This window comes from Echeneis naucrates, chromosome 20 (genome assembly GCF_900963305.1).
Source record: "Echeneis naucrates chromosome 20, fEcheNa1.1, whole genome shotgun sequence".
Classification (NCBI taxonomy): domain Eukaryota; kingdom Metazoa; phylum Chordata; class Actinopteri; order Carangiformes; family Echeneidae; genus Echeneis; species Echeneis naucrates.
The window spans coordinates 5,274,850-5,302,011 of NC_042530.1; the positions used below are offsets into that span (position 1 = coordinate 5,274,850).

At 42.6% G+C, this 27,162-nt stretch overlaps 4 protein-coding genes across 7 annotated transcripts in view; 2 read left to right on the forward strand and 2 right to left on the reverse strand.

Moving 5' to 3' along the window:
- The first annotated feature begins 12 nt into the window (after positions 1 to 12).
- Positions 13 to 4,288, forward strand: enosf1 (enolase superfamily member 1). 3 transcript variants are annotated; one of them, XM_029529481.1, is made up of 15 exons: positions 13 to 133; positions 217 to 319; positions 785 to 900; positions 1,209 to 1,295; positions 1,386 to 1,412; positions 1,504 to 1,576; positions 1,683 to 1,721; positions 1,915 to 1,997; positions 2,078 to 2,200; positions 2,302 to 2,436; positions 2,842 to 2,883; positions 2,963 to 3,092; positions 3,627 to 3,726; positions 3,793 to 3,874; positions 3,978 to 4,288. In XM_029529481.1, exons 1-15 carry the CDS (start codon positions 53 to 55, stop codon positions 4,068 to 4,070), a joined length of 1,314 nt encoding a protein of 437 aa, XP_029385341.1. In that variant the 5' UTR covers positions 13 to 52; the 3' UTR covers positions 4,071 to 4,288. The 3 variants fall into 3 exon arrangements, with proteins under 3 accessions (XP_029385341.1, XP_029385340.1, XP_029385342.1); XM_029529480.1 differs by having other exon boundaries at positions 3,793 to 4,288; XM_029529482.1 differs by lacking the exon at positions 2,842 to 2,883.
- On the reverse strand, positions 4,083 to 8,543 carry tyms (thymidylate synthetase). 2 transcript variants are annotated; one of them, XM_029529483.1, is made up of 9 exons: positions 7,977 to 8,543; positions 7,807 to 7,896; positions 6,830 to 7,045; positions 5,895 to 5,968; positions 5,602 to 5,776; positions 5,103 to 5,204; positions 4,823 to 4,998; positions 4,659 to 4,730; positions 4,083 to 4,578 (listed from the first exon to the last, which is right to left on the reverse strand). In XM_029529483.1, the coding sequence occupies exons 2-9, from the start codon at positions 7,826 to 7,828 to the stop codon at positions 4,441 to 4,443; spliced, it is 975 nt and encodes a 324-aa protein (XP_029385343.1). In that variant the 5' UTR covers positions 7,829 to 7,896; positions 7,977 to 8,543; the 3' UTR covers positions 4,083 to 4,440. The 2 variants fall into 2 exon arrangements, with proteins under 2 accessions (XP_029385343.1, XP_029385344.1); XM_029529484.1 differs by having other exon boundaries at positions 6,830 to 7,896; positions 7,977 to 8,542.
- Positions 8,544 to 9,770: 1,227 nt separating this feature from the next.
- LOC115061256 (clusterin-like protein 1) lies at positions 9,771 to 12,353 on the reverse strand. The gene is made up of 8 exons (XM_029529544.1): positions 12,331 to 12,353; positions 12,086 to 12,234; positions 11,737 to 11,907; positions 11,193 to 11,649; positions 10,984 to 11,112; positions 10,478 to 10,692; positions 10,163 to 10,343; positions 9,771 to 9,894 (listed from the first exon to the last, which is right to left on the reverse strand). The coding sequence occupies exons 1-8, from the start codon at positions 12,338 to 12,340 to the stop codon at positions 9,878 to 9,880; spliced, it is 1,329 nt and encodes a 442-aa protein (XP_029385404.1). The 5' UTR covers positions 12,341 to 12,353; the 3' UTR covers positions 9,771 to 9,877.
- A 3,945-nt stretch (positions 12,354 to 16,298) lies between these two features.
- The window catches only part of LOC115060970 (collectin-12), a 30,596-nt gene continuing 19,732 nt past the window's right edge, over positions 16,299 to 27,162 (forward strand). Inside the window, exons 1-2 of the mRNA XM_029529157.1 lie at positions 16,299 to 16,632; positions 17,596 to 17,646. Coding sequence (XP_029385017.1) covers positions 16,626 to 16,632; positions 17,596 to 17,646 — 58 coding nt within the window. The 5' untranslated portion in view covers positions 16,299 to 16,625. The remainder of the gene's footprint in view (positions 16,633 to 17,595; positions 17,647 to 27,162) is intronic.

Genomic DNA, 27,162 nt, shown 5'->3' on the forward strand with positions numbered 1-27,162 from the left:
GAGGGAGGAAGGAGGATCAACCTGCAGAGTTGGACTCAGTCTCGGGTCCAAGATGTCGCACAGGATCGTAAGTGTGTCGGTGAGAGACGTGAGATTTCCGACGTCTTTGGAGCAGCACGGCTCAGATGCGATGGTGAGAGAGTTTTGTGCAGAAACCGGCTTCATGGGTGTGTTTTCTGCCGCTGACCTTTGACCCGCTGACTGTCCGCCCTGCAGCACACCGACCCGGATTATTCAGCCGCCTATGTGGTGCTCCACACGGCCTGCGGCCTCAGGGGCTTCGGCCTCACGTTCACTTTGGGAAAAGGCACCGAGATCGGTGAGCTGGAGAACGACATCTATCAAACTTCACTCTGTACCGCAAACGCAACACGAAACACGGTGACACGTGATGTTGCGTTCAGGTGCGATAAATAAACTCAGAATTTAAAAAAAAAATTGCACCTATTCTGGAAAATCTGTGTGAATTTGGCCTAGATGTCCTTCAGAATTATTGAAATATTATACATGTGTGTGAGAAATAGATCAGCTAGTTGCACTGAATGATTTTGAAGAAGCAGTCCTTTCGTTAGGACACAAAAAAAAGTGTTTGTGGAAACAAACAACCATGATACTAAACATTTTGAAGGCTAAACTGCTGCTTGCAGGCATGAAATAGTACGTGCAGGTTAGAAAGGTTGTCATATGTCTGACTGTACCTGAAGCTATCACCTGAGCTCTGGTGCTGCCACCTGCTGGTGGGTCTCGGTCCTGCCGGGCTGACCTGTGACCCTTCACCCCGCAGTGGTGCTCGCTGTGGAGGCCCTGGCAGATCTAGTTGTTGGGAAATCCCTGCAGGACATTGTGAAGGACTTCCGCGGGTTTTACCGCCTCCTGACCAGTGATGGTCAGATGAGATGGGTAAGAGCAAACGCAGGAACACTTTCATGACATTTATACTCGAAAATAAGGGCCACATAACTCCTCTCTGGTTACAGACTGCACTGACTGTCAGCATTCATCATAGCTGGTTGCTGTCAGACATTCAACTGAAATAGTTTGTGCTTTAGGCCGTAGCTTTTGAAGGCCCTGCTACATTATAGATTGCCTTGATTATCTTCAGGTGTTTGTTTTTCATGCCCGAGTCTTTCTTGTAATTGTTGGATGCAGATTATGTTCAAATGGATTTGGATGGTGTCTTCCTAAATCAATTGTCCTGTCTGGATCAGTTAGGACCAGAAAAAGGAGTGATCCAGCTGGCTACGGCCGCAGTGCTGAACGCAGTGTGGGACCTGTGGGCGAGGGCGGAGGGCAAGGTGGGGCCGCAGCAAGAGCCATCATGACAGAAACACAATTTCTGCGAAAGCTTGTGACTCACAGCCTGTTGTTGTGTCCTTCTCCCGCAGCCACTGTGGAAGCTGCTGGTTGACATGGTGAGTCGCTGAAAGTTGAACTCAAGGTTTCATGTCGACAATGTGACCTCGGAGGGGAATATCATGCTTTTTGTGTGTCTTTTGTGTTCAGGATCCCGAGCAGATTGTTTCGTGCGTTGACTTCAGGTACATCACTGATGTGCTCACAGAGAAGGAGGCTCTAGGTGAGACGGGTCTACGGTGCACAGTATGTGGCCAGAGGAAAGAAGTGTCTGGGATAGAGCGTGGTCAAAGCAGCAGGCTCTTTCTGCTTCTCTTTTTTTGTTTCAGACATACTGGTGGGCGCACAGGAGGGCAAGAAGCAGAGAGGTAAGCACACAATTCATAAATTACATGGCTGGATAGGATTTTGTGGGGTGATATTGCCTCATTATAAACTAACAGGGGGGCTATCAGCCTCCCTAATAGGCCCCTGCACTCCATGATTGCTCTATTAAAACACACTTATACTCAAATATTTATTACCTGTCTGAGCTGTTTTTTTTTCTCTCTCTCTTGCCAGAGGATCGCATGATGAAAGAGGGTTATCCTGCATACACCACCTCTTGTGCTTGGCTTGGATACTCAGACCAGCAGCTCAAACAGGTTTCTAAGTCTATAAAATACATACAGCTATATCTGTTCGACAAAACAGCTTTCACTGACAGCTGTGTGTGTTCCTGCAGCTCTGCACAGATGCACTCAAAAGCGGTTGGACCAAGTTCAAGGTGAAAGTTGGTGCCAATCTGGATGATGACATACACAGGTGCCGACTCATCAGGCAAACGATCGGCCCAAATAACACGTTGGTAAGTTCTTAGTATTATTATTATTTTTATTTATTCATTTATTTTTATTTTTTGTCCTGAGCTTTGCATCCCTTTCATTAAATAAGCAAACTGTCTGTTAGATGATTGATGCCAACCAGAGATGGGACGTAGCCGAGGCCATCAGCTGGGTGACCAGCCTCTCTGAGTTCAAGCCGCTTTGGATCGAGGAGCCAACGTCTCCAGACGACATCCTCGGTCATGCTGCTATCTCCAAGGTAAAAAAAGTTATATTTTTCATTTTGCCCATGTATTTGAGAACACGAAAAGATTTTGAGCCAATTTTTCTCTGGACATAGATATGCACCAGTTTCACCAACTCTCCGACCTTGTGATTAAGACAATTAACCACAGAGATGTCTCGTTCTTTTACTTCATTCTGGTCATTTAGCTTTTAGCATTTAGCTCTTTTGCAGCTCCTTGTAGTTGTTATGTCTTTCAGTTTGATTCTCTTTGTGCTCAATTTGTATTCTGTTCATATGATTAACATGGAACATTTAGTTCATTGACACAGAGTCCCATGATCTTCGAGCCATGTGATCATCCAGCCCGTCTCTGTATGCCTCATCAGTAATCTGTCCACAGGACAAGACTCAAACAAGGTGTCCAACTTCTTGTTGCAGGCTTTGGCTCCGCTCGGGATCGGCGTGGCAACAGGGGAGCAGGTCAGAGCTCAAGTTTGTTCAAGGCCGTATACTCAGTCTGAGGTAATGAAATGTGTCTGGCTGACTGTTTCCTCTTCAGTGTGCTAACAGGGTGATGTTTAAGCAGTTCCTGCAGGCCTCAGCACTGCAGTTTGTCCAAATTGACAGCTGTCGGTTGGGCAGCGTCAACGAAAACCTGGCTGTGCTGCTGATGGCCCACAAGTTCCAAGGTAAGAGGTCAAACCAGACGCCGTTCAGTTAGATGTGGAAGCCTTAAAGCTTTGTTGTTTTTCATGGTGCAACAAAAGGCAGAAAATATTACACAAGTTAAAAACCTGTATGAGAACCTTAGTACTATTAGTTTTATATCTCTACATGTTCTTTTGCCTCCACGTAGTTATTCAAATTCAGTAATTTTTTTTTCTTCTCTCTCAATATTTTACATATTAGTTTGCACAGAGCACCCAATCTGCTACATCACTACTTTCCCTATGCAACATTTTCCATTTTCAGGAAGAGCTGTGTGTGTGTGTTGCATAGGGAAAGCAGAGGGAAGATAAATATTTAAACATGTATTAAGAAAATTGAGACAGTGAAGTTTTAAATATCTATTCAAAAGAAGAGGTGAGTAAAATAATCAGCTCAGGAAAAGAAATATTTTTCTTTCACATTGTAAGACATCTAGTAGGTATGAAGTGTCTTTAGTGTGACGTGCTCAGTCGTCTTGTTATCACAATAGAAATGTTTGTTTGTTTTTCCCTCAGTGCCAGTTTGCCCTCATGCTGGAGGAGTTGGTCTTTGTGAACTCGTCCAGCATCTGATTCTGTTCGACTACATCTGTGTGTCTGCAAGTCTCAGCAACCGGTAAGAGCAGGATGTTTTATTTCCCAAACCGGGTTCAGAGTAGCACGTGATAATCCTCCTCTCCAGGATGTGTGAATATGTGGACCACCTTCACGAACACTTCACAAGTCCTGTTGTGATCCAAAACGCCCACTACATGCCCCCAAAGGTACGACAAGTTAGAAAGCAACCTCCGTTTGTACATTACTCTGAAACCAAATCTCTCTCCATCACTTCCACTTACAGCTTGAGATGTTTACTCTCGTTTTCAGGATCCAGGCTACTCCTGTGAGATGCTGGAGTCGTCAGTGCAAAGACACCAGTATCCTGAAGGAGACACATGGAAGCTGCTCATGAACAAATGAGTCTCTTAAAAATGTCACTCAAGTCTGAAGATTTATTGGCAATAGATTTGTATAAATTAGAACAAAGCTCAGACACCTGTGATTTTTTTTTAGTGTAATGCCAGATTTACACTTTCAGCGCACCAGCTAACTGCTGATATTTTAGTGAAGCACATTCATAAGAATAAGATTTTATATACAAAAATAGATTATTCCTACAAAGAAATCAATAAACAGACATAAAAACAATCTTGTGCTTTAAGTGTACTTAATATGTTAATGAAAAAGTGGAGTAAAGCAGACACAGAAGTGCTGAACAAGGATAACTGAAGTTCATCTCCTTCCAAGATGAATTCATATTCATGTGTAATATTCTTTAGAGTCAGGAGTGTTACACAGCCATCTGCATCTTGATGGTGGGATGGGGGTTGTAGTCACAAATCTCAAAGTCCTCTGCCTGGAAATCATCGATAGACTCCACCTTCCTCAGGATCTTCAGCTTGGGGAAGGGGCGGATCTCCCTCTGGAGCTGAAAGTTTAGAGAAGGCACAGGTAAATGTAAAATCCACCAGAGAAAGAAGATATTAAAGATACTTTTCACTAACTCACCTGCACTTTGAGAGGTTCAATGTGGTTGAGGTAGATGTGAGCATCGCCCAGGGTGTGAACAAAGTCACCCGGCTGAGGGGACAGAATACAAATTACATAACAGATGAGATAACAGGATACGCCACGCTGATCTACAAGATTTCAAAGGACGTCACTGCTTTTACCTTGAGCCCTGTGATGTGGGCGATCATGTAGGTAAGGAGTGCGTAGCTGGCGATATTGAAAGGCACACCCAGCCCCATATCTCCTGAGCGCTGGTACAGCTGACATGACAGCTCACCGTCGCACACGTAGAACTGGCAGAGAGCGTGGCAGGGGGGCAGGGCCATGCGGGACAGGTCTGGCAAAACATGAAGTCATACTTAAGCATAAGGTTTTAGGAAATGTGGACCAGACTGGGCTGATTAGAGTGCATTTATTTTTAAATGCTGATATCTGGCCCACCTTTGGGATTCCATGCACACATGATGATGCGTCTGTCTTCTGGATTCTTCTTGATGGTGTCAATCACTTTCTGCAGCTGATCAACACCTTGTCCTGTGTAATCTGTTGAAGGGGGGAAAAAAGTCAATGATCAATTAAGACCTAAAGCTGTAATCAGTTAGCCCTCCCGTCTTACTTAAAAGAACCAATTGACACGTTCAGATATATACTTCTTTTTTTACTGACAACTTAAGCCAAAATCAACCATTTAACATTTATCCACCAAAGGAATATGTCAAAGCAAAAACTGAAAGCTTGGCTGATTTATAAAATTAATAATTTCTCCTTAAATTGTTGGTCAAAACAAGACATTTGAAGAGGTGACCTTGGGAAAGGACACTGCGATGTGAGAGAGCATCCTATGCTTGATTATTAAACATCTCTGGACAAATAAGTGTATTTTAAGTATTGTGAACAGAAACTTAAGTAGATACCACCCAGAAAAGACAACATACTGTACCTGCATGCATGTCTTTGTATTCTGCACCAAAGTGCCTCCACTGGAAACCATATACAGGTCCCAGGTCGCCCTCCTCTCTTTCTGTGAAACCAAGATTGTCCAGGAATTCCCGGGACCCGTTGGCATCCCAAATCTTCACCCCTTTCTCAGAGAGCTCTTTGGCATTTGTTGATCCCTGAGAGATACATAAAAAATATCAGGTCAGTTCACCTAAATTGCAAAGAGTCATATTTTCCTCTTGTATATAGGAACAAGGTGATTGTGAAATATTCTCAAGAAGTAAATCTGCTCACCTTAATAAACCAAAGCAACTCATGAAGGATCCCTTTCCAAAACACCCTCTTGGTTGTGAGTAAGGGAAAACAGTCTGCAAGACAAAAACAAGAAAACTTCATTAGATTGTTGGCAATTTGTTTAAAAGTGTTTTTCCCTTTTTACATCTACAGACCATAAAAATCAGCTTGAGTATGACTGTTGAATTAGATTACTGGTAAATGAACGTGGGAGCCCTCTGGTGGACTAAATACATGACATCTATCTATACATGGTGGCCCAGTTCAGTGATCAGCTCTCTCTCTACATGCAAATTCAGATATGAGGCCAAATCAGCTGAACATTCATGTGCAGGTGTGTGTTTGTAATGCATGCAGCTCTATAATGAACTATTATTTCATTTATTGAAATATTACAAACGTGTTGACTTTAACTATGGGCCCAGAGACGCCGTCTCACTGAACATGTCAAACCAGCTGACGCCTTCTGTGACGTATCTCCGACGGCGAGCGGGAAAAGTCAAAAATTGGCGGGTTTCACTCGGAGTTGTTTACATTTGTTTGGAAAGACTTAATCACGAATGCTGACTGTAACTTTTGCATTTCCAACAAAACCCAGATGTAAACTTTTTTTTTTTTTGCATACATTTATTTTACATCCATTCACTAATAAACCTTATTTTCACTGCTGGTGTAAAAGCGTTAATCCTATTTGGTGGACTCTGCAGGATTTCTATATTTCTGCACAGTAGCATTGTTTCTTTTCTTCTATCACATAGATGCTTAATTGTGATTGCAGATAAGATGCAACTGTCCTTTTTAGCAGAATAAAGGGTTATATTAAAAAAAAAGAAGAAGATGGAGCATGCAAATGTAGACATATAAGTAAGTATAAAGGGAAAAAAGCGCACACAGTACAAAGACCTGAGGTGGAAATAAACCCAGAGATGACTGACCTCGCAGGTTGTATCTGGCCTGTGACCCAAACACTGACAGGACGCCGGTCCCGGTCCGGTCCCCCTTCTTGTGTCCGTGCTGCAGGATGTAGTCCACCTGGTCCAGGTATCCTCGTTCATCACAGAAAAAGCCGAAAGTCTTTTTCTCCGGAGCTGAGCTCACTTCTGCGTCCTTCTTCGCTCCAACCTCCGAGCACCGCTCCCCGGCGTGTATCTCTGTAGTAGCAGGCATTTTGTGCACACACACACACAAAAGTGGGAACTTAAAAGTTTCACACAAAAACGACCCGCAAGCAGTCTCACTGTGTAACGTCTGGATGAAAGTTTCCCGGTTGTTTAATTTACCCGGGAGTGTAGTGACGTATTTCCGTTTCCGCCTTCTTCTTCCTCCTCTGAGTTCAAGTTATATCATTTTCCTTCTACTACTGAGTCCGACTTTAACAAAAATGTAAACAACCCCCCGGTCCAATATATATAAATATAGAGCTGCTGAGACATTTGAAGACGTTATTTCAGGGATGTAATGGGACATTAAGTGTATCTGCATTTTTTATCTTTCTCAAGAAGAAAGACAAACAGACAAACAAGCAAAAAAACCTCAATTGCAATATTCAATATTCACTTACAGCTCTAGTCTATTGTTCTATTTTAAGATAAAAAAAAATCAGCATTTCTCAGCAGTGATGTTTTCTGTTTCATTCGTCCTTTTCACTTCTTTAGCTCTTTAGATTTGGTTATTCTCTTACTTTCGGCTTTTCTGTCATTTGCTGCCATATTTGACTGATGTCCTGAATGCACAACGACATGACCTCTCGTGTAAATTTGAAAATAATCAGAAAACCTTCCTTCTGTGTGCCTGCAGACGTTTTTATTATTATTTATATTGGCTGCACTAAACACTAATTTTCTATCTGTATTCCTCAGACAATCCCTAAATTTTAGCTTTATTTCTTTTCCAAAGGATGAAAGTCGAACACCTGAACATCTCTGAATGTCCATGACGGATCAGGCCGAAATAAACTGCGTCCTGTGTTTTAGTCCTTCAACACCTGCAGCGTCGTCAGAGACTGTCAACAGAGATCATATCAGGATTAAATCAATTCGTAACAAGACACTTTCCACACATTGCAGCTTTGCAGCTACACACCTGATTCCTGATAGACGCTCAAATTTCTCATCACGGCAGCTGCGTCATGATCATCCAGGTTCCTTATTCCACACAATCTCGCGAGAAGCCCGGAAATGCGTGTGTGTGTGTTTGTTTGTTTGTTTGTTTGTTTTAACAACAAAAACAGGCAGTGAAGATATATGAAGTTGCTGAGGAAGCAGGTTTATAGACACGTTGTTGGAGGTAGTTCGGAGACAGACGGCCAGGCTTTTGTTTTTTTCTGCGCAACAACGCACATTTACAAGAACAAGAACAAGAGCTCAGTTTGAAACATTAATCTTAGAGCGATGTTGAGCCTAAAGTCGGGCTTTTCCTGTCATAAAGGCAGCTCTATATCACCGGAGTATTATAACCTGGACCCGTTTTTGTTCCGACTTTCGGTTTAAAGTCGGCTGTAAAAAGCGCTGCCCCTTCGCCGATCATCCTCCCTGAACACGGCCGCACCGTTTCTGCAAGATCCGGCGGATTTAGGTGGATTCAGGTGCAAGAGTTGTTAGATATAAGTTTTTCCAGACCAGAGTGATCTGTTGGCTTTTTCTGACGATCCTCTCTACACAGACACAGATTGTCAGCTGAGGGAATAAGTCACATGTAACACAGCCCTCAGCAGCAGTTTTTCACCCACCAATCACAGGATCTGTTTTCTTATTCATTATTGTTCTGGGAAAGGAAAAGTCTTTAAGTATACAATGTCAATCATGCTTAACAAAACATTTTAAAGTACATTACTGCCTTATTCTCACACTGTAGTTGCTCGATCTCAAGTTTTAGTTTCTTGATTTTCAGCTTTTTCCTGATTATCCAGCTCTGGATTCCTTCTGTAGAGGGCATTGTCTGATCCAGCCTGTATTAATAGGACATTGAGGTGTTCATGTAAGAGTGCATGACAACTTTGGCAGTCACCAAAGGAGTGTGCTGTCGGCTTGAGCAACACTAATGTGTCTCCTTCGACTGTAAAATGGACTTTTCTCATCTGAGAAACAATAAATATGCATTTAGTATTTTACCACCAAAGCACTTACAAAAACCTGGACAAAAAGACGATCCAGCTCCTCTGAGGCCGTGTCATCTGCTGGAACGGGCCTCTCCAGGCTTTCTCCTCGAATTTTCCTTCTTGTTTGCTTAAAATAATATTAACACTTAATATGTTACGCAGTGTATCATCCACATTCCACTAAAAGATTGATAAATGCACAGCAAATACAACAAATACATACCACTTTGGATTATATTTTTGTGCTTGGTTCAGATTTTATTGCTGGCACTACAACTAATAGAACACGAATTAGAAAATTGCTTAAACATTATCACAAATGAGACACATCAAATTGATGTCACTTTGATTTGGCCCTAATCTAAGTGATTTCCATGAATTAAAGTTATATAATGATATATCAGCTATGTTAACTTATATAGAGGCTTCCTCTCTTGCCTTGTTTGTAGAAACAGTGTTGCTTTTAGCTGTTCTTATCGGTCTGAACTCTTCATAGCTCTCCATTATCACAATCTGCTCCTCTTGGCTGAAATATGCGGCATGTAATCGGAGAATTTTTCTGCGGAAATGACCTCAAATGACGCCTAAGTTCCATTTTTTTAATGTATAATTTAAATATACAATAAAGTAATTACGTGACTTTGCCACGTCACGTAGCTCATGAAAGGACAAAAGTAAATAAATCAAGAGACACCAGCACAGTGTACACAGTTTTATTGCAGAAACTTTTCAAAGTCTAATAAATAACTCATGAATGAAAATAAAGTAAGCTGTGCATGTAAAGGTTTAGAGGTCTATAAAGTGCATTTTCAAGTTTCATAAAGAAAAAAGAAAACTTGGTGCTTGACTCCATGTTCAACATCTGACGGCTCCTTGGATGGTGCAATCAGTCTGAGTCCATTCCTGAGTAGAAAAGAACCATGAAACAATTTAAAAAGAAAATATAGAACCGCAGTTTCAACTGTTATTGGTTTCCAGTGCTGTACATCATGTTTTTAATTAATTAAAAAAAAAAAAAATCTTTTATATCTTGTCTCTCAACAAGGTTTGGCTTAAGAAATGCACAGGGATTTATCAATGCATAAAGACGACATTATCACAGTTTTACTGAAATTCAGTTTGGAGATCAGACAAATGACACTGAGAACCACAACACCGCCTGGATCAATACCTCTAATCTGCCGTTTATACAGAGTCAGACCCTCCTGAGCTGCATGTTGGATGAAAGACGGGTCATCCAGCTCCAGATCTGCTGGGACCAGAACAGTTAATGGGGCAGAGTCCAGCACCGTCACAACCACACTGTTGTTGAGTTTAGGTCTGAGATTTGTCGTCTGTTCCTGTGGAATCACCTGAAAAGTGAGATGATGTGAAACTCCATCATCATTACTGAAACACAGATTAAAGTGTAGATTCTGATGACGCGGGTGGTTTCAATCATAATATATTCTTTTTTAAAATGACACCAACGTTGAACCAAACATACTGCAATCACACTGAAGAAGTTGTGTGGGCCAGCTGTGTTGTTGGACAGCTGGCTGACCCAGCCGTACTTGTCGTCCATGCTGTTGAGCCACATCTGTGTGTCCGCTGTGTGTCTCTCAACCAGCTGCAGCCTGCCGTTGTACTGTTGGCGAGACGCATTGAGCAGCATGTGCATCTCCTCCATCTCTGAGTGCAGCTGCTGGACACTGGGACACTCTGTTAGTGCACGTACAGAGATGTTAGCGGAAATCCAGGAACGTGTGGTGAAGAAAAGACTATACACTCAATCTGTCACTTGTTTGAAAACAGCCATGAATTCAGACATTTGACACTTCCACCGTTAACTGTATCAGACCTCTCTCTGTTATCCCTGTAGGTGAAAACCTAATTATTCAGGGCAGAATTTTACATTTAAGGCCAATGTCTTCTGTATGAGCAAGTGAATCTGTGAGAGACAGGAAATCAAACATCCAACACAAAACACACACTTCTGTGTTGGCGATTCACCTTTTAACAGATAATCCTTGCATGTCTCACACAGGTCGTAGAGCTGCCAGCACTCTGATGGTTGTCTGCGTAGCCGTCTGCACATATATCTGCTTTGGGATTCCCCCAAAGGAGAGGGTGGTCCTGTATCTTTGGAAGTGTACATATAAAGGCAGATGTTATTATTTTACCGACCGACTAAAGGTGGTGCTACGTATGAGATCAGACACCTTTGCTTGATTGCTGAAATAATTCCTCAGCTTCTTGAATCTCGTCAAACACATCCATCACAGTGGAACTTATTTCTTCCAGTACGTTCCTCCCAAAGTCATAAACTGAATCAAGGATGCGATCCAGATTTGCGGTGCTGAAGAGGCCTCCAGTCGGGTCGCGCTTAATATCTGAATGCATGTTGGGTTGCAGCTCCGTGGTGAAGGCCGCAAAAAAGGAATGACCGAACCTCTGCTGCATCCCCTGCACCAGGACGATGCTCTGGTTGTACAGAAGACTGATGTTTGACAACAGCTGGCTGAACGATGCTTCTGCCTGGAGCAGCTCCAGTTCGGCATTATCCTCTTCAGCTACGCTCTGAGGTGAGCTGGCCCGACCTTTGTCCTCCTCATTTTGACTGTAAACACGTTCAGTAGCTTCCAGCTGGGCGGCCATTTTCTGGAAAAACTCCTCCACCTGCAGAGGGAGATTCACATTGGGACCAGTCCTAACTCCTGCATTTCTGGAACATCTGAGACAGCTGTAAATGTGCTGGAATCAAACCTTGAATGAAAAAGAAGTAAAGCCACGGCGACATGTGGAAGTATAGAAGGCCTTGCAGGTATCTTCAAGACAAGGTCGACACTCCTCAAAGGACGACTTGGTTAAATCTTGACATTGGTGTTCGGCCTCTTCAAGTTTTTGCTCCATTTCTCGGGATAGCTGCATTGCCCCCTGAAGGAAACCAAAAGCAGAAAATTTGAGAAAAAAACCCCAAACAAAAAATTCTTGAATCAGCCTCAAACTCCCACGTTCATTATTCACTGTCTGCTTTGAGCAGCTTCGCCTTTATGAGGTGGAAAAAGGTCATTGCAGTCTCTGGGGCTGGGCTTTTAAAGAGCAAACAAGTTACCTTCTTCTTGTTGCTGCTGTGTCTCAGAGCATCCATCAGGTGTCTGTGCTTCTCCTCTTTCTTCTCCATCATTGCCTTCACCTGCTTCACCGCGAGTAAAGCTCGCTTTATTTCCCCATCAACATACTGCTCTCCTGCTGCCGACAGCTCTGCACACATGATGAAAACACGATGCAGTTCATTCATGGAGCACATAATAGATAAAGTACATCTGAGTGTTTAGTTTTTTTTTATGAAGGCCTGACTTTTCAGCATGTCCTCGCTTGGTGACGAAGGGTCTGCGGCGCACAGCACAACCTCGGGGAGTGTGATGCAGAGAAGTTGAATAAGAAGCAACCTCATCTTGTCTTCAGCTCTGTTTCGAATACCAAACATCACATTATCCTGTTAGGACTGTTAGAAAAATCCTCTCACTGAACACAAGAGGGAGCCATTTCTCAAGGAGTTCAAGTTTGGCACCCTCAATTAACAATACAGCAATGGTGGAAACTAATTATTTCAGAGCAGAGATATGTTCATTAATTTGGATGGAATAAATCAGTGTCAAGCCAAAAAAAAAAAAAACGTGATGACCACACTGACGACAGCTTCTAATTTTGCTGGGGTTGGAGTGTGATATTATATAACAGGGATCATAACTATATTACAGTGAACAAACTAACTATTCCTTCTAAATGAATTTTACTGAATTTGTTTACAAAAGCTCAAATTACTGCTTTAATTTTTCCTCAGTAGATACAGAAAGTTGTGGCACTGCAGCATCTGAACGGCTGAACTGAACTACTGTTATAGCTATAAAGAGTTAGATTTCATATATTTTGCACATGTTTAATCTGACTGTATCTAATGTTAGCCATGAAGAAATGTCTCCCTAAAGGCTTGTTGCTGAGGCAGTTATTGTGATCCTGCACGCAAAAGAGAAAATAATTCAACTTACCGTGAGAGCGATGAAACCATCAGCCCGCAGAAGACAAGAGCAGCAGGTGGAGTGAAGTGGGAGAGAGAGCCGCACTCTTCCTTGAAGGATTGTTCTATTTTTAATGGATCTACTCAGCAGCACAGATCCTATTAGTGTGTTTGCACTGTTTATTGGTTATTAAGCCTTACGCGTACAGCATAGTTACAAATCAGCTTACGGCAGGCTTTAATGCGCAGTAAACATAGCATACTCTTTTGTTCTGGTTCTGGTCTATCTCATTTAATTGTCTCCAACATACTGCAGAGCCCTCCTCAGGTAAAACTTTCTGCTCTAATCGGCATCAGACTGGCAGTGAGCCCGGACCTCCTGCAGAGACCCAGCACACACTGGTATGGCCTAAGTCATGGGTTAAGCTCTGCATCCTCAGGAGGACTGAAAGCACATGGGCATGCTGTGCAGAAAAACACAATGACCTTAAACACAAACGTCTTAGCTCATCAGCCAACTGCGGTGTCAGATGCAGTTTGCAAGCCAATGATCATTTTCCTTTTCATCAACCATCCATTCCACTCTTTGTACTCTGTTCTCTTTAAGCAACTGTTTGCTAACAATGAGCTTGAAGGTCACCTGTTTTAACAGCCAGCAAATGCCCAGAAAAAAAAAAAAAAAGTTAAATCAGTTATTATCTTTTTTACAAGCCAGTGTTTTAGAGACACACTCTGGATTGAAATGGGATACAGCAAAGGTGCTCACTACACCACCAATGTTTGATTAACAGTCAAGTTACAAGCAGAGAAATATATGATAAATACTACAAATTATATTAATATACATACAAACAACTAACCATTGTGAGTCTCTGTACTAAACCAGTGATGTATGAAAACAGGCCTTTTCTGCCGCCTGTCTCTATGGTCTATGGCGACTCTGTTGTGCTGTACATAATGTGAGCTTCCATTGTTCTTATCATGATATCTGAACATGGCCACAGCGTGGTAAATGTGGAATTCCTGCACGCTTTCCCGGTCGTCCTGTTAAGCCGGGCCCACTGCTGAAAGCCTTGACCCAGCAAATGAGGTCCCAACCCCTGAATGAGGACCAGCAGGAGCTCTGGCTGTAAGATACCTGACTCTCAGCTGCTTTCTATCAACTCCTCACAATCCTGATCTGAGCCCTAATACCAGCCTGCTGCTCCAATTATAGCCGACAGTAAAATAACAGTTTTGAAGACTTTAGGAAAACAAGTAATTAGTTGCTTTATCATCTCAGGCTGCTCTGGAATATAATATGTGGTGGACCGGGTCTACCTTGAGCTATTAGCACAGAGGCTGCGTTTGGAGGCTCTGTTATCCAAAGAAAAGCAAAATCAGCCAAGTTTGATGACTTGGTTGTGTTTATTTCTGATCATAGAGGGTTTCGGAGTTGGTTTTAACTGTATGTTTTCCTGTGTGCTTAAAAAGATTAACATCAGGACCATATCATGCCACCCAGTGACACCAGCTTGCACCGTGAAGACATTTCTTTGATGTTCCTCATTAGTCTGGGAGAATACAGCTGTTTCCCACCTTTGATCACTGATCTGTATCTGCAGGCCGGAGGGATTATGGACACAGGAACTGTTGGAAGTATCGCCGCACCTGGAGGAGATGAAGAGAAATGGCCGTGAGTGAAACTCACTCGTCTAATTTTGATGATTGTGGTCAGTCTTGGTTGGCAATTGGACCATTTCAGAGTGACAGGAAATAAAGCAAAGGCAATGCATAGAAATATATTATCAATTATCATCTATAAATGAAGAGAGATCCAATATGTCACAGCAAACCAACCTACCTGATGTTTGATGTTTCCTTCGGTCGATATAGAAGAGTGACATGAACTAGTAATCCAATCGGCATGACACTGATAATATAGCAAGAAAATGCAGAGATATCCATCTTATATAATCATTTTTGTATTTAATGTGTCCTTAGTTCAACACGTCAGACATAAGATGCATCCATTTGGCTCTTCATCACTTGAATCAAGTCTCATTTTCTGATTATTTTCGTTACTCCACAGCCCTGATTTCATGATAACGTTTATATATATATATATATATGGATTTGCATGTTAAAGTTTTTTTTTTAGTAAATTGAAGTCATCTCACCTAACGGGCCATTTCAATACAATGTTTCGAGTAATCATATAATTAAACTATTACTTAGTCACTTGTTGCTCACTTCAAGAGAGGATGAGAAACAGAGAACCCCCCCCCCCCTTCATTTAATGATCTTAAATGAAGACCAGATTTTCACCCGAGGACACGATTGCCATCAACCCCCTGTAACTTAATCTCATCTCCGGATGGATTACAGTCGGTGAGGAGGGTTAGGAGGACACCGGAAATAAAGCGCCTCAGCTGTCAAAATAAAAGTGCTGAGGGGAGAGATAGAAAGTAGCGACCACATTGAAGTGTATCTGAAACTGTGACATTTGTCACAGAAACAAACTCGAAACTGAAGAACTGTGCTGAAGAAGGCTGTTCATTGAGGAGTTTTCAGAGGAAAATGTTTCCCACCAATGCACATCTGCGTGGTCGTTTTGGTTTCCGTACAAATTTAAATTATTACCTGCTTCAGAAGAAATTGCACTCCGATTGCCGCATCCTGTAATCAAACAGGTAGCTCATTCATTCATTCATTCATTCATTCATTGGCCGCTGAAAGGTGTAGTAGATTTCCAAGATGGCCGAACGACTTCACCTCCTGCAAAGACGAGATAATAAACCACGTGACCACTGATTGGCCTCTGATCGTCCAATCAGATTCTTTTTTTTTATGAAATTAGTACTGGCAGCTTCACTGTCTCACACTGTGTGGGAACTTTTTGCACCCACACGCAGTTTTCTGCTCTTGGACTGTCTTTACATTGTTTTTGCCCGAATCGTTAAACACTGAAATGTCACTTTCTCTGGATTCAAATGAGCTTCAAAGTGACTCATTTATAACTGAGACAAGTCCTCAATTAAGTGACACCGTGGAGCGATAAAACTGAAAACACGTACGTGCTTGACTTGTTTGTTCAGACAGGATATCAGAGGAAGTCCTGCCGGACCAGGAGCCAGCCAGCCGTCCTTCTTCCTGCTCTTCTTGTTTATTGCAGCGTTGCCACCGCGTTTTAAGTTAAAGTGGATTTAATTTTGAAAGCCACACCGGAAGCTCAGTGAGTCTGGGCTGTGTAACTTCCAGCTGACAGACAGACAGACAGGCAGGCAGGCAGGCAGACAGACAGACAGACAGACAGACAGACAGAGCAGCTCTGCCTCCATCAGCGCAGCTGGAGAGACATCAGTCCTGAACAAAGTCCTCCGAGCCGCAGACAGCAGAGACTATGGGATTTTAACCTGGACACCAACATGAAGACACGTCTGTAGATTTGTGATTTCATGCTTTAGGGTGTGTGTGTGTGTGTGTGTGTGTGTGTGTGTGTGTGTGTGTGTGTTTGTTTGTTTGTTTGTGTTTTGTGTGCATGTGTGTATGTGTGTGTGGAGCAAGATTACACTTCTGCACTGGATGCTGAGATGCGCAGAAAGTGACAGGAGTCCTCATCTCTTCTACAGTTCTCACCGAGTTATAAAACGCCATGAAAGGTACGTAGTCTGCATGTAGCTGCACATTTGTCTTATTCATTTATTTTCATTTTATTTTTTCAGTCTCATATTCAGACTTGATTCAGTCTATTTCTTTGTGGTCGCATCACATCGGGGCGACATTACGGTACTGCGGCGCACAAAGTTTTTGAAATACTTGGGAGCGTTTTTTAGTTGCATCCCGGTGAAACGAATAAAAGCAACAAGCACGTTTACGCAGTTTACACAGTGAGGCTTCTTACCCGGTGGCATGAGGGATCCCACCTGAGCCTGTTTATCTGTGGCACAAAGAAAAATCTTGATGTGGACCGTTCAGTGCCACCTGTTGTGCATGTGGTCTGCACAGTTTTATTACTAACTGCTGTGTTTGTGCTTACACTCATGCACTCATTTGTACTGTAAAACATTTCAATCATTTCACGTAGAGGAACTAAGGGGGACAAACTCTGATCTACTTAGCATCACCAGCCCTCCATCTAGTTGCTTTAACACCCCCCACCCCCCCACCCCCACACCCCCCCCCCATCCCGCCCCAATGGGTCCCATCTGGATGCCATTACCAGTGATGTTCTGTATGCTCTGCTCCAGTCCTCAGTGTAGCAGAGTGTAATTAGGGTTTACTATCAACAACCCAGAGAAACCACAGCCTGTGGCTTTTACAGTTCTCTGGACCTCCTATCTGCACACACACACACACACACACACACACACACACACACACACACACACACACACACCAGAGATGATACTCTCACTATCTCCAACCTTAAGCTTGGCTAACTACCGCCAGCTATTTAAGCTGTACGTTATGAATTCTTGGCTCAGTCTAGCTGCCCTGTGGTGTTTCTCTCTGTGATTTAACTTTGTTTGTCGAGTTCGTCCCAACTGCTTCAAACACAATGTGCCCCCCAGTAGCATGCCTATGACCTATTTCTGTCATATGCTTCTGATTATGTCACACAGACGACTTTGCAGACGAGGAGGAAGTACAGTCTTTTGGATACAAGAGGTTCGGTGAGTGAAAATTTTTTTTGTTTGTTTGTTTGTTCCCCCCCCCCCTTTTCTAAAGATGGAAGAGAGAAAGGTCAGCACACTTGGGGCTCAAACAATAAAACTTTTATTGCTTAGACATCAATTAGACATCACGAATTTAAAGGTGTGTGTGTGTGGGCTTGGCGTTTCTCTGTGTTTACAGGGACATCAGGTCTAATTAAAGTGAATGAACGCATGCAACGTATCATCAGAGCGGCAGGCACGCTGTCAGAGCCGTATCTGTTCTGATATTTGTCTGTCACTAATGGCTTTGTTACTTTTGGGTTGAACATATATGCGGCTGACAGTCTGTGAGGTCCAGCTCACCGCAGGCACAAACCACTGCTGACAGAGCTCACCAGATCAAGAAGATCCAGAAACTTTCTGTTGTCTTTTCTCCGTTTGTGCTGACTCACACAAACATGCGGAGGACCCCCAAAATGTGGAGATACTCAAACTCTGCAATGCAGACACATCGCTGCAAGTCCGATTGTTGTGGCGCGACTGGTGCAGACAAGAGTTCACATGCATTTGGTTTGTGTACTCATGCATGTCTGTCCACACACCCAAAATCCCACTCTCATTTGCTCAAAGGCCGTCTGGAGTATTCTGAGTTTTTATACGTTTTCTCAGCTGACTTGTAAATTGGTAGCGGTCCAGACAAGGCCCGAATTACAAGGATGAAAAAGCTCAAAGGGTCAGTTCATCCAAATGGATAAAAAAGCAAACATACAGGGTTTGCTCATTCACCTCACATGACATCTAGTCATGCAGATCGTTTTGATTCTTCCTTTCTGCCTCTGTCTCAATACACTGGCACAAATTAAACTTAGTTATTGCTTTACAAAAAACAGATGTTTGTGAGTTTGTCTCCAGTTTTAAAGAATACTACCAAATTTCAACTTCTTCTCCATAGTTTCTTATTCATTTTGTATATTGCTTGCTGTATCCCATCCACCTAAATTCATGTATACAGCCTTATGGCCGCTGTGTCCCTCACAGGGAACATCACCTGCCGGGATGGTGATGGCCCTTCTCACCTGTAGCTGCCTAACAAGCAGCTTCTTAGACTTAATCGTGACACCTCTGTTTCCAGCTGCACTGAAGCTTCAGTGATGTTGTCATTGACTGTTTGGTGCTTGAAATACAGAGGCATGGTTTTTAAAGGCAGTGAACCCGTTACTCAGGGTAATCTGCAGGCCTCCAACTCAAACTCATTTCAGTTTTGGAAGTTATGGGAGTATTAAATCCCAAACAAACAGTTCCCATGAACAACACTTCCTATAAATTGGTGAATAATGCCTTTTTATTATTGGGTTATAGACCCTTTAAAATTAGACCTTTACTAGACCTGCCAACTGTGATTTGGCTGATTATTGAGCTTTCCTTTTCTCAGAGAACATGTTTACAGCATTGGATGTTATAGTGCATTCACTCCTTCAGACTATTTTTGTTCACACTCTTCATGATTAGTCATTTCATCAGTGGTACCTTTTTGCAGGAATGATTTGTAGTGAGTTTGCTCTGCAGCTGCTGCTCATGGAGTCCATCAGGGAAGAATGTTTGCCATTGACTGCATCATGCTTTTGGAAAAGAAAAGAGAAATTGGGGGGGGGGGGGGGGGGGGGGGCAGAAGTAAAGGCCAAACGCTGTGTCACACACTCACTCAAACACGTCATTATTATTCTCTTTGGAGCCAGAACTTGTGCAATATCACTGTTCTGTTGTTTCAACATTGATTTGAGATCCGGAGCCTCTGTGTCTCTATTATTTAGGGTGTTGCTCTAGCATGACTCATTCACGCACATTTCAGCCAAGCGCCACGAGAGTGGATGTTAGGCAGCAGACAACAGTGCCTAAGGAGGCAAATTCATACTGTGTAAAAACACAGTCTATGCAGAGGCATCCTGTTTGTCCTGCTCTGTGGGCGCGTGCGAGTCCTCTTCGTGGATCACTTTAGAGAGCTGTGGGAGAGAAGCCAGGTCCAACTTACTTTTAACTTTATTCGAGTGAACTCTTGACTTTCGGAGGAGTAGGAAGAGAGAGAGCTTCTGAACTCTGAGCTGAATGTTGTTAGTCCTCGCAGGGACACCGCAGCTGTTTAGAGGGTTCGGCTCCAAGGGTCTGCCCCACCCGCCGCCCACCCCCCCAGAGTCTTTGTTGTGCAACAGAGCTGCATTCATGCAAACCATCGCAAACCCTTATTCTTCATTTATTAGCACTATAATCTCAGCACTCAGGGGGAAGAAAACAGTTATTTCCTTTCTGAATATTTTGCTTTAATTTATTGTGGTCTCCCAGGGGACAGATAGTGTTTAAACTGCTGTGACATGTAAAAGCTGCAAGCTCAAAAACAGGATTACTTAACACGGGAACAGAGCACACTTAATCCTGCGGCTTTTACGAAGCGAACAACTTCATAACTCCATTCACAGGAACTTGTAGGCTTTTGCTTTCCCACTTTTGTATCGAGGAGGTTAAACCTGCTCCATTTGGAAAGCATTGAGATAGCCTCTGTTGTGAACTGAGGTTATATAGATAAAAAAGGCTTTGCATTACAAAAGTGGCACGTTTGGACATTCAGTAGTAGCAAATCTGCTCAATAGTGATTGTTTCTTTGTTTCATGGGTTTGAAAGGCAACTGTAAAAAGAGCTTTGGGTAAAAGCAGTACGTGATTACATTAGCAGTAGCAGTACATCAAAGAAATAAAACAAGACCCGGACAAAAATCATGTATTTCAAGCAAGATTATTGAGCCTAATTGAAAAGACGAGTCAACAGTTTCAATGAGAGAAAGAATGCATCAGGAAAGATAAAGAAGCAGTGAAATGCCTGGTGGCCTCCTCCTTCAAGGAGATTGCTTTTCAAAGCTCTCCTCCCATTCCTCAAATTCCAGGATCAGATCCACCAATCTCAGTTTTGTGTAAAATACATGAATGAAGTTATAATAAAATCTGCCACAGCCTTCATTCAGTTTCCTATCTGCTTTGGCTGTAATTCAGCCACACGAGCAAACTCAGCCACGCCTCCAGCCTCCAGACTCTATAAAGAGTAAGGTTTGCAATAAAAATACAAAGTGTCATATAAACACACCTGCGCAAGTAACACATAGCAACCATAGTGTTGAAGAATATTTAAAAGGACCTTTGGGGGGCAGTTTGATGGCATGCAAGTTAACAAGTCAACTTTCTGAAAAGAGCCCAAAGGGAACACACACACACACACACACACATCTACGCTCTCCTTCTCTAACGCATACAAAACAGAGTAAACTGTTCCTGATTCTGTATGTCACAAAAACGTCTCCCAGAAAGGATGCATACATGATGCGTATTTACACTTCCCACCCGCTTTTATATAAGTGGAAATGCACACTACACGCACACACATACACACACACACATACTAGTATGCTCACTGAATGTATTCATATGGTAATCCCATTTCTTTCCCTGCCAAGTTGAAGCCAGGCCGGAATAGCTTCCACTGTGCTCAAGGTTTAGAGATATTTATTTTTCTGTGGGGGTTGACATAAGATGGCCATCAGAATAATAACAAATCCTACCTGAGCTCTGGCTGAACTCTTCCAGAGCTGCTATAATAATTGGTCACTGGCAGTCAGCAGCTGCCCTTGGCCCAACGCAAACCATGAACCCACAAGTCGCAAAAAGCCTTATATCTACACATACAGTTTATGTCACAGTTTTGTCAAAGGCATAAAATGCAGCTGGCGACTAAAACTCAGTCAAACAGGTGCATGCATACAAAAACGTAAAATCTTTTTTTAATTTCATTATGTCAATGACCTTTTTCCATGTCAGAAGAAAGGTCACTGAGCCTGGTTTTGAGGAGACAAATATATTTCTATAACTGCACAGGAAGTCAAGAATACTCTCCAGGCTGTACTTGTGTTTCCTTGTTAACGATAAAAAGATTTCGAGGACCAGAGAGGATTGACCTCGACATGCAAACCCCCAGTATACCCGAGGAAAAAGGCAGGCCAGGCACATGGAAAAATAACCCTGTGATCTGATGAAACCAAAATCATACGAGATGTGTAGAGAATATAATAGCTCATGATCCAAAGCCGCTGCCTCATCTGAGAAATACAGCGATGATTATTGCTTGGGTAGACACGAGTGCCAAAGGAACCGGCAGAGTGGCCTTTTCAGATGACTCCAGTGCAGAGAAACAGGAGCATCCTGTGCTCACACTGAGCCAAACACATCAAGACTCTGGACGGCAATTCATCATTCAGCCGGACAACAATCGTAAACTTTTGGCCAAAGCAACCAAAGAACTTTTCGGGGCGCTGAGGTGGAATACTTTTTGGATTGATCTCAGTCCAGTTGAGCTGCAGTTCGCTGAAGATCAACTTTCAGACGGAGACCCCACAACAAGCAAGACATTAAGGAGACAGTGGGAGTGGGAGACCATCACCAGGGGAGAAACAAAACTGCTAATGTCTGTGGCTCAAAGACTTCAGGGAGTTATTGACTGCAATGGGTTTTCCACAAAATATCTCAGATGATGAATGATTTTTTTTGCTTGGTGTTAGTCTGTCCAATCATTCATGAGCCCCAAACTTTGCTGACTGTGTGTAAACACACCAAAATCTTTTGCACAGTTCTTTCTATAATGACGAAAACTCAAACTAAGGAAGTATATTTGACCAGCGACCTCCATTTTTTGCAGTCTTATTTCAAATGTACTGTACTGAACCCTGAAGAACAGTCAATGTGTCTTTATGATCCAAAACGTATAATGAACTTTTGAAGCAGCTCAAGTATCCCAAAACAGGCGGACATGATGTTGTATCTCATATTCTCTGAATACTAATAATGAGAATGCAGAAATAGTACCATTACTTACTTTGTCAAATTGATCATTAAACTCGTAATGTCACAGAATGAAATTGTATAATAATGCAAGCTTGTAAAAATTCTAAAGCTACGGTAACTAAAACCACATTCAGCACCATCCTGCGTCGGCTTTGGATGTGGGGCTCTACAGGCGTTTTATTCTTTACCAGGTGGCAGTCAGGGCAAGTAATGGTATAAATGAGACCCGATTGCACTTTGCAGCAGTTCCTCGCGGGAGCTACGCTGACGTCTGGATCGGGGTCTCACTCCCTCTGCTGCTGCGTCTGCCGTTCCCACACATGTGGGTTTCAAGAGGCCGGACTCAAGAGGTTTGTGGCCTATGTGGAACCCAGAGTGCACTAATCTATTTCCTGCACTTGTTATGGTTTCTCCAGCCTGGCCGGGAACATTCCTGGAGCCAAGGATGGTGGTGGGGTGTCTGTGCCTGGAACCAGCTGTGTCAGCACAGCCAGGGCTCGGTTCGGTCCGGTGGGTCTCTCTGGCGAAGAGCACACCCCCGGTTTCACAGGCACCTTTGGCTGTAGTCATAACGACAGCTCGCCAGCCACCTCATCCATCCTGGTTAACGTGGTAATGTTAACTTTGCTAGCCTGCGTTTGTCAGGCACTGACTCATGTATTGCAAACTGTCATGCAAGACTTTGCAGTGTGTTTGTCAGAATGTCTGATGCACTTTGCTGCGGCTTTTCGGCCTTTTCGAAGTGTTGTGTTTTGGTTTTTCTCAAATTCTCCCTCTCAGTTCTTTCTGTAAAACTGCATGGCAGGCTTTGATCACTTAATACTTCTGAAAAATGTACAAAGATTTCTTCGCTGTCTGCCATACCCCTGTCAAAAAATGTATTTGGCCTGGAGAATCAGTCAGAATGCTTCAGCAATCATATTTATTATACATGGCCGGGTGCACACATTTGTATCGTTCTTTTCTTCTCTTGGTGCTAATGTTTTCATAGTCCATCAGTTGACTTATTTGTCAATGCATTCAGTTGAATTGCTTTGTGTCTTTAAAGCTGTGTCGTTTTAAAAAAGCATCAAATGACACATGAAGCTGTGTGCTGTGGTTTCAGTCCCACGGAGAATTGCCACTTGACATTGTAGTTCCCCTCAGTTTTAACATGTTTTAGCACATTGAAAGCCGAGAAGTGGAGCTCAGTGTTTTGGTGATATAATTCACAGCTTCAGTGTTTCAGTCTCACTTCTGCTGTCAGGAATCAGGAAAAAAGATCATTCTGTATGTCACCTTATCCAGTTTTTACAGCGGTCTTACATCAGGAGGAAAGGGAGACCAAAGTAGAGCTTAAAGGAGAGTGAGTAGTTCACATTTACTACATCATGTGGACACAAACATGAGTCCAGATAAATTTTCATTTTGCTTTATGTGTTCTGGATGCACAAAAAACAGCTATTTGCTCATGCAATAGCCATATGTCAACTAAAGGCTGGGTTTAAAATGATTTACAAACATCTCCGTCATATCTGATGCTGTCCCCAAGTGTTGAGAAATCAGGCTGTGTAAATATACATTTTTGGTTAAGAAATTTAAGTGACCTTGTAACAAAATGAGCTGCTGCTGGGTAAACCTGACCCGAGTGTGGAGCAGGTCAAACACCTGCTGTAGAAAAGACAGACAGAGATGGTGAAGCACTTACTGAAGTCTCCTGCTAAAATGTCACAGACCAGTAGTAAAATGAGTTTGTCTGGTAAAAATCAGGAAGACAGATTTGGCTTGTGTTTATAGTGTAGATACCTGCGCAGCCTCATTTCTTTCTCCCATCATTGAAATCAGTTTAAAAGTCCTGCTGGAGAGACATTGATGTGAAAAACAGGGGTTTCCCCACACAGTAGGAGCAAATATAGACCGGAGGCATACCATAACTATATTTTAATGGAAACTCGTTGCCATATTGAAATATATCAAGCTTCTTTCACACCTCTTCTTGATTATCTGTGATCTACTGCTGGTGTGTTCACTGCTCGGTATGAACAGACGTTTGTGTGCGAACTCTCTGTTTGGCTCTGTTTGACCCAGAGAGCCTCAATGTCTGCTGCACTTTCAGCACTTCTTGAGCCATAAAAACATTTTTTTTTTTTTAAATACATATATTTATATTGGTATTTTGACTGTAGGTTTCTCTCTGCCATCTGGTGTTATGCAGGAGATTCTGTTTTCGTTTTCATGTTCGTGGCCAGAAGCTTTTTAAAATGTGTTAAACGACCCAGGGGGACACCCAAAAAGTCTTCAAAGCACATTAGCAAGCAAGGGAGAAATGAAAGCGGAGAAGAATGCCTGTGTGAGAGAGCGCAAGAAAAATGGCAGCCAATGCTGCAAATTATATTTCCCAAAGAGACAGCCAGAAACAATGAAGTATGATGTGATTAAAAAAAATAAAGTCGGTGGCTTCCAGAAACCGACAGCCTGTCTCAGTTTCACGTCAGGATCAAGTCATATTTTCTCTGAGCCGAGAGAGGAAAGTTCACCCAGAAATTTTGAAGGGAGCAGCTCGAACTGAGGCCTCAGATGATGTGCAGAACAGGGATGAAGGATTTCCTCCTCTGTTTTTTGGAGATATCACACCCCAATGGTCAGACAGGAAGGGAGATAACACCATCCAAGGAGGGAAGAGACTATTTAATTCCTGGAGGGGAGTGAAAGGGAAGTGGGAGAAGGTGGAGGATTAGCAGCCAGTTGTAAGGGAAGAGCAGGAAAAGGATGGATGGCTTCAGAGGTTCTTTGTGCGGAGATAAGGGTCCATGTGAGTGTTTCTGTGATGGTCGTAGATAAAGGAAAGGGGGCTGTTGTAACATTACAAGCTCCATCTGGAAGTGTTTATCTTAAGCACGAACCCCACACCTTTATGAGATAAGAGCACATGCTCTCAGAAACACAATTAGAAAATAATTTGCTGAGGGGTTGCAGTTTGTCACAGACTTCCATCCCTCTCGCTTGCAGACGGTGTCTTATCTCAGCCATAATTCAGTCCCTTCAACCTGGAATCCAACCAAACTGTCTGGGGTAGTCAAAAGGGGAATGGCAACCGTTCAAAGAGGAATTTTATGAACACATCATTTATTTTTCCCTCAAGCTTTCCACTGTACATCATCACTGACATCTACTTTAAACTAAATATACTTATTTTCTTATAATTAATAAAATTCTGAGATGCTTGTATGATCATACTGAAGTCAAATACTTTTTCTTTTTTTACAGCTTCTGATATGATCGTGTCTATTATGAAAGGTGTCATTCAGAGTAACAGCTTGATCATCTGATTCTGAAGCTTCTCTTAGCTGTAAGGAGCAATTTATCTTCAGCGTCGTTCAGCTGTATGTCCCAATTGTATTGTTTTCAGTGGAAAAAAAAAAAACCCTCTTAATTTTGACTCATTTAACTTGTGGGCAACGATGAAACATGCCATTGCTACTTATAAGCAGCGTAGTAATAGTTAAAATAAAGTTAACTCTTCTTTCACTAATGTCTAAATACTGCAGTGTCTTAAATTTGGGTGACTTGCAAGGCCGAGTCATGTCCAAATTCACTTTTATCGTTCTTGTTCCTGAATGTAATATACTACTTTCATCTTGGCTGCGTGTTATATGGCAGTGATGGAAGAGATAGGAAACATTCCTGTGTTATAACTTGCAAGGGCTCACAGGAAAACTCAAGACAGATGTACGGGATGGTGTATTGGATGTAAACATAATTTCAGTCAGGAGATTCTTTACTCTGAGTCACAGATTTCGACGTTTGACGGCAAAAAACACGGTTAGCTGGTTGAGGTGGTGGCTGGCTGGTTATTGAAAACATGCTTCCTGAAGTCGGGCAGCAGGTGACAGAGAGGTGAATCAAAGAAAAATAAAGATGGTCCTCCTGGATGAATAATGCACTTCATGTCTGCTAAACTTTGGCTAAATCACATTGATCGATGGTGTTAAGCTGAGATATTTGTTTTTGTTTTATTCCCCAAGTTTGACCATGTCCATCAAATTAAGGCATGATCACGAAGTGACGTATAAATATATATCATCACTATTCTCACAGCTCTGCAGCTTGTCACTGGACTGTCTTCGTGTTGATGACAATAACATGAATATGGCTGTAGAATTGAATATGTGATTTATGTCACAGCTCCCGGGCCATAAAAAATGTTTCAACACGTCTCACTTCAGAGGTGGTTGATCAACTTCGACGTGTACAATCAGTCGCGTGATGTTTTAAGTGAATGATCTAAATACATGTTTCACCACGAGACAGCTGGCAGAGGAACTCAAACACACGAAATGGTTTCAATATCACGGTCAGTTCCAAACCTTTGTCTGAGCTCTCCAGCCCCTCCTCTGTTGCACCTTCACTGGACTGAATGAAGCAGCAGTAATGTGACTCCGGGCGCTGAATGCAAAGACCAGGCGTCGATCGGCGATGTTGCTGCCAGAGCACATGTGCTGGTAGTTAGCTGCTATTTTCAATCTGGGCTGTGATCATCTGAGTGTCAATGACTTTTCTAGTTCCCCCTTAAGAGTGAGGAAAAGCAGCAAACCCCCATCGAGCCTCACCCGCTCCTCCAGCTCTCACACACTGTAATAACCTCAGTGTCCTTGATATGACCCACATGCAGATGTCA

What these genes read in the sequence shown, in the direction of transcription:
- enosf1 (XM_029529480.1), top strand. Translation starts at nt 53, where the DNA reads ATGTCGCACAGGATCGTAAGTGTGTCGGTGAGAGACGTGAGATTTCCG. An exon ending in GGGCGAGGGCGGAGGGCAAG is followed by an intron (nt 1,296 to 1,385) that starts GTGGGGCCGCAG and finishes CTTCTCCCGCAG; the next exon opens with CCACTGTGGAAGCTGCTGGT. An exon ending in GGAAGCTGCTGGTTGACATG is followed by an intron (nt 1,413 to 1,503) that starts GTGAGTCGCTGA and finishes TTTTGTGTTCAG; the next exon opens with GATCCCGAGCAGATTGTTTC.
- tyms (XM_029529483.1), bottom strand. Translation starts at nt 7,828, where the DNA reads ATGGACATTCAGAGATGTTCAG. An exon ending in GGACATTCAGAGATGTTCAG is followed by an intron (nt 7,046 to 7,806) that starts GTGTTCGACTTT and finishes CTGCTACTACAG; the next exon opens with AGATACACGCCGGGGAGCGG. An exon ending in TTGAACCTCTCAAAGTGCAG is followed by an intron (nt 4,579 to 4,658) that starts GTGAGTTAGTGA and finishes CTAAACTTTCAG; the next exon opens with CTCCAGAGGGAGATCCGCCC.
- LOC115061256 (XM_029529544.1), bottom strand. An exon ending in CAAGGATTATCTGTTAAAAG is followed by an intron (nt 10,693 to 10,983) that starts GTGAATCGCCAA and finishes GTGCACTAACAG; the next exon opens with AGTGTCCCAGTGTCCAGCAG. An exon ending in ACTTCTTCAGTGTGATTGCA is followed by an intron (nt 10,344 to 10,477) that starts GTATGTTTGGTT and finishes CTCACTTTTCAG; the next exon opens with GTGATTCCACAGGAACAGAC.